At 41.5% G+C, this 11,716-nt stretch overlaps 1 protein-coding gene across 2 annotated transcripts in view; it reads right to left on the bottom strand.

Annotated features, from left to right (window-relative positions):
* Window positions 1–3,034: 3,034 nt before the first annotated feature.
* LOC146391367 (glucosidase 2 subunit beta-like) overlaps window positions 3,035–11,716 on the bottom strand; it is a 159,593-nt gene continuing 150,911 nt past the window's right edge. The window contains exons 14-15 of one of the 2 annotated variants that reach the window (XM_084924238.1): window positions 7,183–7,282; window positions 3,035–3,746 (exon numbers count right to left, since the gene is read on the bottom strand). In XM_084924238.1, the coding sequence (XP_084780364.1) occupies window positions 3,609–3,746; window positions 7,183–7,282 (238 nt within the window). In that variant the 3' untranslated portion in view covers window positions 3,035–3,608. The remainder of the gene's footprint in view (window positions 3,747–7,182; window positions 7,283–11,716) is intronic. The other variant, XM_084924239.1, reaches the window with a different exon arrangement.

The following is an 11,716-nucleotide window of genomic DNA, read 5'->3' as shown; positions in this document are numbered from 1 at the left end:
AAAAAAAAATACAGAAACACACAGTGCTAGCTTTTTTTTTTCCTTTTTTTAATAACTGTCCATTTAAACTGCAATCTTCCAATGTGTTTCCCACCCACGCTGTGTGGGGTGAAGCACGCAAGTAATTTACCACATGATGATCATTCAGCAAAGTGAGGAGTTGTTAATACCCTGCAGATTGTCAAATCTGTTCCTTTGTGAGAACAGGTTTTATCCGTGGAAAAGTTCTTGATGACACCCAATCACATGATCACCATATGGCCGCAATATAAAGTTTTTCTCCAGATGCCAGTAATGAAATGTTGACTCCTGCAGTAGCAGACAGAGGGCTGCTCTTGACACTGTCTGGGTGATTGGCAGTATTTCCAGCTGCTGCCAGACTTGGGAGCCTGTGAAGGCTGAATGTTGTTATGCTGACATCAGCTTTGGCATCTGTTGCATATTTGAAGTAAGGGAACAGATTAAAATCCTCAAACACTGTGTTGTTTCCTGGAGATTGTAGGGACACACAGTGGATTATCCATCCATCCTATCTTATCCAGTTGAGGGTCACAGTGGGGCTGGAGCCTTTCCAGGTGTGATGGGGCGAGAGGTGGACAAATCATGTTTTTGGTCTTTGGGAAGTACTCGGTGAGAACAGGGAAACTCTGCCCCAGCAGGTGGATTCGAACCCATGATCTTGCTATGAGCTGATGGTGCTAGCTATTGTAACACCATGCCAATCATTAATGTTTTGATATTCTCTTTTTATGGCCAGTTTAGCTGATCATTTAATTTGCCTTTTTGAGGCTAAGGAGAATACAATAATTTTACTGTGAGCTGTCAGATTGAGCTGTATTAACATAATGCGTTTAGTTCCACTCTGAATGCAGAGTGTGTATATATGTGTGTGTGTTACATATTTTACTGGCTTTGAGAAGTTCTGGCAGAAATGTCCTTTGTCTGACTTGTTTTGCGCCTTCAATAAAATTGACAGCTATTCTGAAAACTGAAGCTGAAAGCAAATAGTTTGATTCGCCATCAACCAGTGTGTGCGGATGGGAGCCGACGCCGGATAAATAAAAAGCAACAGTCCCTGGGCTACAGAGCCTGAGGCTATTGCATTGCTAGCAGGCAAACAGCCACCTAGCTGCCCCAGCAGGGTAGGAATATATCAGACAGCCTATTGGATACCTGACAGCTGATTTAGCTCCCCCTTAATGAGCAGAGGGCTCCACTGCAGAAACTCCACAATCTGTTACATAACATCACAGACAGCACACCCTGTACGATGCAGACCGATAAGGACGGTGGACCCCTTTGAAAACGAGCCGCGCTACGTTCAGTAAAAAATAAATCCTACGATAATAAATGAAAATGTAAAGATGTGTGGCTAATGTAATAAATGCAGTTGGAGAATATACTCCTGTGTGTTTAAGAAATGAGTTTTCAAGTGAGCCAGTTAGGAGGAAAAAAAACATAGCGATGCCACTATTTTTATTGGCAAGGTTTTTTATTATGTTTTATGATTATGTCAGTCTTCAGTTAAAAAAATACTGGAATGCGCACTGCTTGGAGGATATGGCTGACTTCAGTTCATTGTTCATACTAATTAAAAACTGTAGCCAATAATTATTTAAATCACCTCTTAATACTTTCTTAAATACTGAATTCCACACTCGTTGGAGGCAACGCTAATCTGTAAAAACAGTTTTGTACTCACTGAACTTGCTAGTAGTGGACTGGACCCCTTTTGTTCTTATGTTTTTGTGGTTAGAAACATTCCAGCATTGTAAAAATAGATTGTTGGCAAATGGTTGCTTGCTGTCGCTAGGCAAAAATGGCAACAAAAGGTATACGGTGCTGCAACTAAAACCACCTCACAATTTATTGGGTCGCTGTGGTCGCCAGTAGCATGGAAGATACCGACTTGGTTGCAGACACACAACTATTTGCTAGTTGGTACTGGCACTATGAAATGTGCAACACAAAGTGGAAACGGAGACTGTTTGCCTTTATGTCAAAGTTGAAATGTGCTGGTTTTGGCAGAAAGGCACAACTTTTACTTTGAAAGCGAAGAGTTTCCATTTTTAGTTTGTGCATCCAAAGATACGTACACGGGTATTTTTGTAAACTGAGATTTTCTGTTTTCGTTTACATGTAAAAATAAAAAACGAAGTCAAAAGCTGTCAAGGACATAACAAAGCAACAGGTGGTGGTATAATCCTAACTGTGTAGAAATGTTGGCCAATCAGAAGTCTAGAAGAGGAAACAAAGATGCCGCAAAGAAGCAGTCTTTCTAAATGGAGGGGCAGTAACTGTGTGTATATGTAAGAGTGTAAAAACTGCAGATAGTAAGATTAACAGCAACAGTGTTTTGTTCATATCCGCCAATGTAGAAATTCATCTCATGTACGCACAGTGTCATCATAAAAGGCGCACACCTTTGACGTAGCGTGACTAAATCTCAGTTTTCCTCGTCCACAAGTAAACACAAAAAACAAGTTTTCTAAAATCTCAATCCTGGCAGGAATTTATAAAAATCTCGGTCTTCAGTCATCGAAAACGCCGTTTACGTGTGGACAAAAGGCCCAAATGCATAGAAACAGCTATGTTTTCAAAAATACTTGCATACATGTGGACGTAGCCCAAGTTTCACTACCGCTTGGCAAGTAGTTGGTGAGTGTTTGTAAACAAGTTGGTGTCCACCAAAGCAAATGTGGAATACACAATCTTCTATAAGTGATCAGTGGTTGCTCAGAGGTTGCCAACCAGTCTCTAGGCCTGTGTGACTGAAGCCTATAAGAGCTGGGTATTGTTGGTTTCAGGAGTAGTAAGATACATTTATTGGGAACTGTTTTCAGCTGTGGAACAACACACATTTGGTACTGAATTGTTACAGTAAAGGGACTATAAATTATAAAGTACATGTTTACTGCAATGAGGAAAAATGTCAACCAGTGCGACAACTCTTTTGTTTTTTTTTGTTTTGTAGTTTTCATAGAATCATTTAGCTTTATGCTAAACTGCACCAGGAAACGGCTGAACATGCAGCTCCTTCTGGGAAGATCATCTGATTTATTTATAAGTTTCATTTGCTCAACATAAGAAACATACAACATATCCTCGATGTTAAGGAAGGCTATTTTTATAAGGCAGTCATTATAATGAAGAGCAAGGACACAGTCCTTTTATTTGTGCATATTACTGAGCAGTTATTTAAAATGGCAATTACATTAGCAGAAATGTGTTTAGACCCTACAATAGATTGGGTTTCACTTTCTCCCATTATTTACACAGTAATATTGCTTATTGCTGAGCATTGAGTGCAAACACTTACAGGGAATACACAGTAATGTTGAACACGTTGCGTTAACTAAATCATTCAGTAAATGCTCTATTTAGATATTAAAGTGTAACAGCAAGAAAGCAGCACTGTAACAATCAATGGAAACTAAAGTGGCTACTGAAAACCAGAGTCTGACCTTAGCCAGACTGCCTTGGAAGTATATATGTTCTGACAACACAGATGTCAGAGGGGACCCTCAGGACCCCAGCCTGTCACCGTGGGCCAGCAGAAGAGAGGAAGGGGTCCAAGTTATTCTGGGCTAGGCCAGTAAGGGAATGGGTCACAGTTCACTGTGTATACCCTGCTGCTTTAGCACCGGCTGACAGGCCACAGGAGTCTGAAAGTCCATGATGTACTGGCATTTGCTGGGCTCTTTCACTGATCGCAAGGCTGTCTCCGTTCCGCATGTCAGTGTGACCTAGAAAAGCACAAAGAAAGAGAAGTTGAGGTTGAGAAGAGCCATTGTTAGCCTGAGTCAAGAGCCGTGGCAGTTTGATCACACAAAGGGAGCTGATTAAAGTTGACCTGCCACTTGTTTTACAACCTCTCTTAAAGTTTTGCGAAGAAGTGGGGCTTGCTACAAATGACAAAATTATACAGAAGGAACCGCTGACTTGTTGTGACTTTGCGTGAAGCAAAGTGTTTCTGTGAGTAAGAGAGAGTGTGGATTTATGGGACACCGCCGCTGTCGTCCCCGCGAGCGAACAGGACAGGGGGAGGATGTGATTACTGCTGTTACGACTTTAATAGGTGACTTTGACGCCCCCTGCAAGAGAGCGGAGGGGAAAACAACTTCTTTTACTTGGGAGTGGTTTCCATGGCAACCCCTCTCATCATTCAGCACCCTGAACAGACAATCCCTTTGGCGAACAAAAGCACCTGAAGAGGCAGAGATGGGAACCTGGCAGGTATTGTTGTGCAGAAGTTTCAGGCTAGTAAAAGTGGTGATTTGGCTTTGTCCCGTAGGTAGACTAAAATAGTCTTTTGTTATGTCACTTAGTATCTTGTTGCACTGAGATATTAAGTGGGTGTGCGCTGCTTGATGAGACAAAGTATTTTCTGTCACGCTTGTCCATGAGTATTAGCGGTCTGGTTTTAATTTGCAGGTGAAGGAGCGATAGCTCAGTCTTAGTGGCGATTTATCCTTTGATACACTACATGTAATAATGTAAGACAGCAGTAGTAGAAAACACATCTTACGAGGAAGTGTGGAAGAATTGGTTGATTAACAGGCAGTTATGCAGCACTGTGGGAAATCCACATCCATGGATTTTAGACTTTGGCCCATAAAAGGGACCACAGAGCAAAACAGATTGGATTCTAAACCTTACATTTTACAGTGACGCCACAACACGTGATTAGTCACCAGGGCAGCTATAGCTCAGGATGTAGAGCAGGTCATCAATCAAATGAAGGTTTGGTGGTTCGATCCCTCGCTGCTCCAGTCTGCATACCGCTGTATTCTTCATCATATGCTATGACTTGTTTTGGTCAGCTAGTTCTCTGTGGGGATATGACCCTTGAAAGTTTTACAGTTTTCTTCACTGAAAACTTTCCTCGGTGAATGTAAAGCTTAGTTAGGGCCAGAACAGGTGACCCTGAACTATCCCTATGCTATGCTGCAGGTAGGCTGGTGGGGGCTGCTGATCATGCACTGAGCATTTCTTCTTCACTCCCCATATGTTTTTACATCACTGCTGCATCTCATTAAATGTTTTCTCTCTACCACAGCTTGTGTTTTACCCAGTCTCCCTGTGCTCTGACCCCTCAATTGAATGGGTTGCAGTTTCTAACAGAGATTAAATGTGTTATTCAGCCCTGAAAATGTCAGCGCTGTACTTACGAGTGCTCAAAAATGCTGAGAAAAATAAGTCAAATAAAAGCACTAAAATTTCAAACCATGCTTAAGTACATGCAGGGCCTGTAATCTGCAAAAGCTTCATAGTATGAAAGTTAAATTTTGCATACTCCCATTAAATATACTAAAAATATTATTCTGGAGGAAAAACACCCTCTGTGCTTTTCCTTTTTGATAAAACTCATAGTTAGAGCTGGATCAGGTGACCCTGAATCCTTACTGTAGTTTTGCTGCAATAAGCCTGGACTGCTAGGAGCTTCCCATGATGCACTGGTTCTTCTTCAGTCACTGTGTTTATACAACACTCTGGATTTAATCATTAGTGTTTATTAATCTCTGGCTTTTTCCTACAGTGTGTCTTTTGTCCTGGCTCCCTCTTCTCACCCCCAACCAGTTGGGGCAGATAGCCGCCCCTCCCTGACCCTGGTTCTGCCAGAGGTCACGGGGGTCATGTGATTGTCAGGGTTTTTGTCTGTATTATTGTAGGGTCTTTGCCTTATAATATAAATTGCCTTGAGGTGACTGCTGCTGTGTTCTTGTTGGCTTAGGTTTCCTCTTCAAACTCTTAAAACAAGTGGTTTGGTCACCTGTTCAGGGGTTTTTTACCCATGTATTTAGCAACGCTAACCCACACTCAGAGTTCAGCAGTTCATTCTGTGACTACAATACTGTGAAAATCACAGTCAGTGTCGCAAAAAGCAGATCGCAAATGTAATAATCTGGAATTATCCATGAATGAGTCAATGAGAGGAGCTGGTTTAGATCCGGCTGTGGTAGCTGTAGCTCGTGCTCAATGACCACAGACACAGAATTAATGACTGAAAGAGTTGAGTTCACCTTTCCCCACAGACACACAAGATAAACTGTGCACCGCTTGAATTTGGATTACCCCAATATCCACCAGCAAAACAATACATCACTGGCGCCTCTTCTCCAGCATACATGATGGTACGCTGCAATGAAAGAGTGTGCTACCCAAAGCTGAGGTTCAGCCTTTCAAATATCATGAGCGTCTACTTCTGACAAGACTTTATTTATGCCGTCTGCGCAGAGTTAGGGGGTCGTATCAAAGGACTTCGATTTAGTGTTTTCAAAGGGGGCCCTGGATGGCATGAGTACATGCATTTGCAAATGACATTTATTGGACTGATTTGAAGAGGGGGGCCAGGCACAGAAAATCAGATGATTAAATGTCCTTTATTTTTAACTGAGCAAATTTCTCACACACAAATGCAAATGGATGTCATAAAGACTGGCTGAGAGAGGGCATGATGCTGGGAATATGTCGAAGAGGAGAATGCTGCAGAAGAATGCAAACAGAGCAGCAACATTAACCATGAAAACCAGTGCAGACTGACAAAGAGTGTGCGTGTCGGGGGGGTAAGTCACTTTCAATCACTTGGCTCTGGACATAACATATTTTTGCCAGGCTGCTGAGCACGCCATGAGGACTGATTGACTCGATCCTGATTGTTGAAATGCACATGCCCGGGATAAGGCAGACCGGGGGACACAGATCTCATTTTATTTCCTGGTTAACAGAAGGAGCTCAGTTTGCCTGTTTCCTTTAGTTTTCTCTTAGTGCGGTGTCCATTTACCCCGCTCTGACTTGGCGTCGAGTCAAGTGTTCATCTTGTTGCTTTCCCTAGAACTACAATAAGATTTGCAGCCTTGCCTGCATGTGCAGGGTGGTAGCTCTGCTCCTGGTACCCTGCTTATAAAATGAGAGGAAACAGTGTAATTACTAAATTATTCTCCAACTGAATTCAAATAAAATAGGCTCTCTATCCCATCTTTTATTTTGGGTGGAGTTATAATGAGTTGTGCACAGCCTTCATCCTTCCATCTGCTTGTCTGACAGTCTGTCAGTGTGTGCATATAACATTTGTTCATTTGAATAGCTGTTATTCATGTCTGCCTCTTGGTGCTCTCATTACTGTAAGAGGGTTTGGGCTGTAAAGGATGATTAAAGATATATACAGTTTGTTGTGCTTACTGTAGTACTGCGTGAACCTCCTTGCCAGCAGGGCTCTCCATTCTCATAGACCATCTGACTGTAGTGGTTCTTTGGCTTTCCTGTCCACATCCCCCACATCCTGAAAAATGTTTAAAAATGAAATGACGTAAGACATAATATATGTTGTTTTACTTAAAGGTACAGTGTGTAAAATTTCACCACTAGATGTCAGTGCATTGTCGATTGCATTCAACAGAGTTCTGTTTGCTTTCTCCTTCAAATTTAAGTGCATTATTGTTGTTATGGTGGCTGCTGCAGGAAAACATGTTTTAGTCTGCCAAGAGAGAGAATTATTTAGATTGTACCCCATGTATCCAACAGGCACAACGTGTAAAAACACATTTTAGTACAAACTATATTTAAATAATATCAACACTTTACAATAAATCAGGAATTTAAAAAAACATTAATTAAATATTTTGCATTTTTTTATGTTTTCACCCTCCTGTGCAGTGATGGGAATAACGGTGTTACAAGTAACGGCGTTACTTTTTTCAGTAACGAGTAATCTAACTAATTACTATTACTATCGTTACAACGCTGTTACCGTTACTAACTAGAAAATGCGGTCCGTTACTATTTTTCAACAACCAGACGGTTGAAGCTGTGTTCAGCTTACTGCACCTTATATCAGTTGCACAGAAGTAGCTGTAAGTAATCTGGACGCTACAGATTTAAGCAGCTGCGCGCGCTCTCGCACAACACCTGGAGCTAAGGGGGCAAAACAATCACACGAGTGCTGCTGTTTGACTGAGGAAGAATATAGTAGTGGTGGTAAGCCAATCACATGACCACTTCAAGATGACAAAGCAACAAGGTGATATAACCAGTTTTTAAATTGTGTTGATAGGTCACGTTGGGAGATTTGGCTGTTTAGGAAGAGGGGGAAGTTTTAGGGGTGACGGCGAGAGAGAGAGAGAGAGAAAGAAATATAAAGACACCAGAAAAAGAGAGAGAGCGAGTGGACAGAAATATTTGGAGTGGCACAAATGATTTGTGTGGCATCTTATTGAATGCAGAACAGCTGATTGTTATCCAAATAGTTTGAAGTGGTTATTAAAAAAAGAGGGTAAAAGGTAAATGGCTGCAAATAACTTTGTTTACAAAACTTGCGCATATGATTTTAAAATTGACAATTTCTATTAGATAGTTATAGTTATAAAATATGATTCAGTAAACATGTTTGTGGTTGTTACAGTAAAAAATATAACTTTTTCTACTCAGATTTTATGTTTTTGTTTGATTTTAGATAATTTGTGTTAATACAGTACATCAAAATGAAAACATAACTGTAAATTCACACACGTGAGGCTGTGCTGAAAAGAATGATACCAAAAAAGGCAAAGTAAATAGTTTTTAAAGGTAAAATGTAGACGTCAAATCAAAAGTAGTTAAAAATGGCCAATTATACCCTGGACCCCAGAGAACTTTTTTTTTTTTTTTTTTTAAAGTAATGCAATAGTTACTTTTCAAGTAATTAATTACTTTTAGAATCTTGTAACAGTTACTAACTCATTTACGTTTTTGAGAAGTAACTAGCAACTATAATTAATTACCTTTTCAAAGTAACTTGCCCAACACTGCTCCCGAGTCCACAGCTTTGGCCACTGCTCATCAGTAGTGACTGTATTCCAATAATAAAGAGTCTGGATCCACCACAGAGTCTATTGCTTTCTAGTTAGGCTGTCAGTCCACTGTTTACCTCAGCTGCCTATGCCGGGTCAAAAACAGCCGTGTATATAATGATTGATACGACTCGATGAGTCAGTGACGCTTACTTCTGTCTGATGATATTGATACTGAGGATATCGTGGGCTTTTCTGTCAGTAAGCGCTGCTGTTTTTGTCGCTGTTAGCTAGCGTCACTGAAACAGTTTTTGAAATGGATCTAACATCTTAGTGAATGATGCTTGGTAAACTTAGCTGGCTGCTGTTTAGTCAGCTTGCTTTTCAGCTGTCCAGAGATGGGAGGGTCGCAGGTGTAATCTGAGAACAGTAAGTAACTGTGACAATTTTGGTAATAAATAAGCACGTTTTTTTGTGTTAGAACTCGAACTTCACTTCAGGAGATGAGGCCTGAGGTGAAGAGGAAGAGGTGATGCCAGTGACGTTGTCTTTTTCCTTCGTGTTTTTACTTCTTTGGCGAAGCGGACCTCTTCTCCATAAAAGTAAAACACAAGTAAGATTCCTCATATTTTGAGCATGAAGGTTCAGTGAATGTTCCTCCACTACAAGTGGACACCTTCGAGTTCCCCTCTGCATTTCGAATATTACATATTTGACCACCTCTAGCCACGTAGGTAAAACACAAATGGGTGGAAGGGCAATGTCCACCTCGGCCACTGTGTTCAAGATGACGGGGCAACATGACAGCGTCTTCAAAAGAGCGCCCACTTGTATGTATTTTTAATAGACGTTTTTGAGAACACATCAATTAATTAAACACTAATCAATGTATATTTGAGTATAATATTATTTTTTTCTATTAAATAACCTAAAAAAACGACTTAATGCACCTTTAAGTTTGTGCGTGTGTGTGTGGAAACAAAGTTCCTATCTGATGGTCAAAAATGGTCTTTTAAGAGTTAACCAGGACCAACTCCGCCAAAAAAAACACAACTTTTTTCCTTTTGTGTGAACACCACTCAGTTGGCTTATTGAAAAACACTTTCTCTCAGCGAAAATAAAAAGCTGGCAAGATGGGCAGCCTGGCAGTGCCCTTGTTTGGTTCCTGGCACCGACAATCACGTCCCCTCTCCTGTTCAACAATGGAGGGGAAATATTAATTACCGTTTTGTCAGAATTAATACTGTGTGCAGGAGGGAAGGAGAAGAGGAAAACAGAGAAGCCTATCTCGAATGAGGCTGTGCCTGCCCAGTGCTAGCTAATTACATTCTCACCAAACATTTCAAGGGGAGTTATGAAAACCAAAGCAAACCAGGGTGCCAGTGGACTCCATCCAACACAGTAGTGACAGATGCCATTTCATTATGTTTTTACTGGCTAACTTCCTCTGATCTTTTGTTGAGCTCGAGAAGCTTCTTTGAGGTGGTGTCAACTGTAGCGGCGCTGGTGGTAAGCACTGATTTTTAAAAAAGATTGTAATCCTGTTGAGGGGGTGGAGGGGGAGTCTCGGTGCATGACTGACTGAAGATTTTATTGAAATATGTCTCGCTCTGATCTCTTGCCTTCTTGTTCCAGCTAGGAACTATTTTCCTGTCAAGACAAAGCACGAGTAATAGAATCAGTCTTTGCCTCACTTTCCGGAAAACATACAGCAAATGGGGAAAAAATAAACCTGCAGCCCCTCCCCCTTCTAATGGCTTGTTGGTCTTCTATTAATCAGCCAAGATAAAGAGCTGCAAAAAGCTATAAATTCAAAGTATTCTTTTAATTTGCCAAAGTGCATCTGTCACCAATCCTGTCACAAGGACCCAGCCCTTGATCAATGTGCTTGCACTGACCTTTACGCAGGGGATTAACATAGCAAGAGCTGCTCTGAGTATTGCGTTTAGTATTATGAAGGCTAATTTGCTTTATTTCATGACCTATTATGATATTTTTATTGGTGGTCCTAATTGATCTCAGTAGGATATGACGCTGACAGCTTGACATTGAGTAAAGTGCATCTTAAGCTCAACAACAACAAAAATTTGTTAGTTTTTTTCGTTTTTGACCCAAGTTATCATAAATCTTAAACGACACACAGGAAATAATAATAATAATAATTGTTAATATAGTCATAATGAGAGGTAAACAAAAAAAGGACTCTCTATTCTGGGTGTTTAAGTTGTTTCCAAGAAACAAACCTTTGACCTTGACAAGAGAAAATATGGAGTCATCTGATTTCAAAAACACTCTCCTGCTCGTACGGACACACGGCCGTCTTCAGGTCCCCGAGTGTGACTTTTCTGCTCTCCTTGATGCGCATGGCTTATTTAAGACGCCCGAACGGGTCAGTCGAAGGTGAATTGCTCACACAAGTGGGAGCCGGCTCGGGACCGAGCGCCTTGCCTTTTCCCTTCGAGCCTGTTTGATTGGGTTTTAGCACTCTGTTAGCATCAGGAGGCCCTCAAATGGATTGCTGTCAGGGCCGGCAGACATGCCAAGTGGAGAAAGCGACAGTGCTCCTGCTCTCGTTGCGAGTTGACCGGCGATCCCTTGCGCATCACTTCTGCGCCGGCTCATCCATCGCGACCCCCTCCAGCCCCCCAATCCCCCTAACATGCACACACAGCTCATTCCCTCGCCTCACCTTCGTTCACTTCCTTAATCTCCATTCTCACTCTGTCAGCTCTCTCGTGCCCCAGGAGGCAGCATAGGCCCCCGTCAATTAGGCTTGAGTTATTGCTGAGATATAGCCAACACAATCCAGTGTTCCAGTCGGGAGATGGAATCTTATTGACAGATCATTCCCCGTAATAATACCTACTCGCGGTCGGTATTGGCAGGCCGTTTTATAAAGCCATTCCACACTTATCAACAGACCAGTGCACTGCCAGGTGTTCACACCT

The sequence above is a fragment of the Perissodus microlepis genome, chromosome 3 (genome assembly GCF_051167445.1).
Source record: "Perissodus microlepis isolate ML-2025 ecotype Zambia chromosome 3, ASM5116744v1, whole genome shotgun sequence".
NCBI lineage: Eukaryota > Metazoa > Chordata > Actinopteri > Cichliformes > Cichlidae > Perissodus > Perissodus microlepis.
Note: the sequence above shows the minus strand (reverse complement) of the source record. Positions and strands in the feature narration are given on the sequence as shown.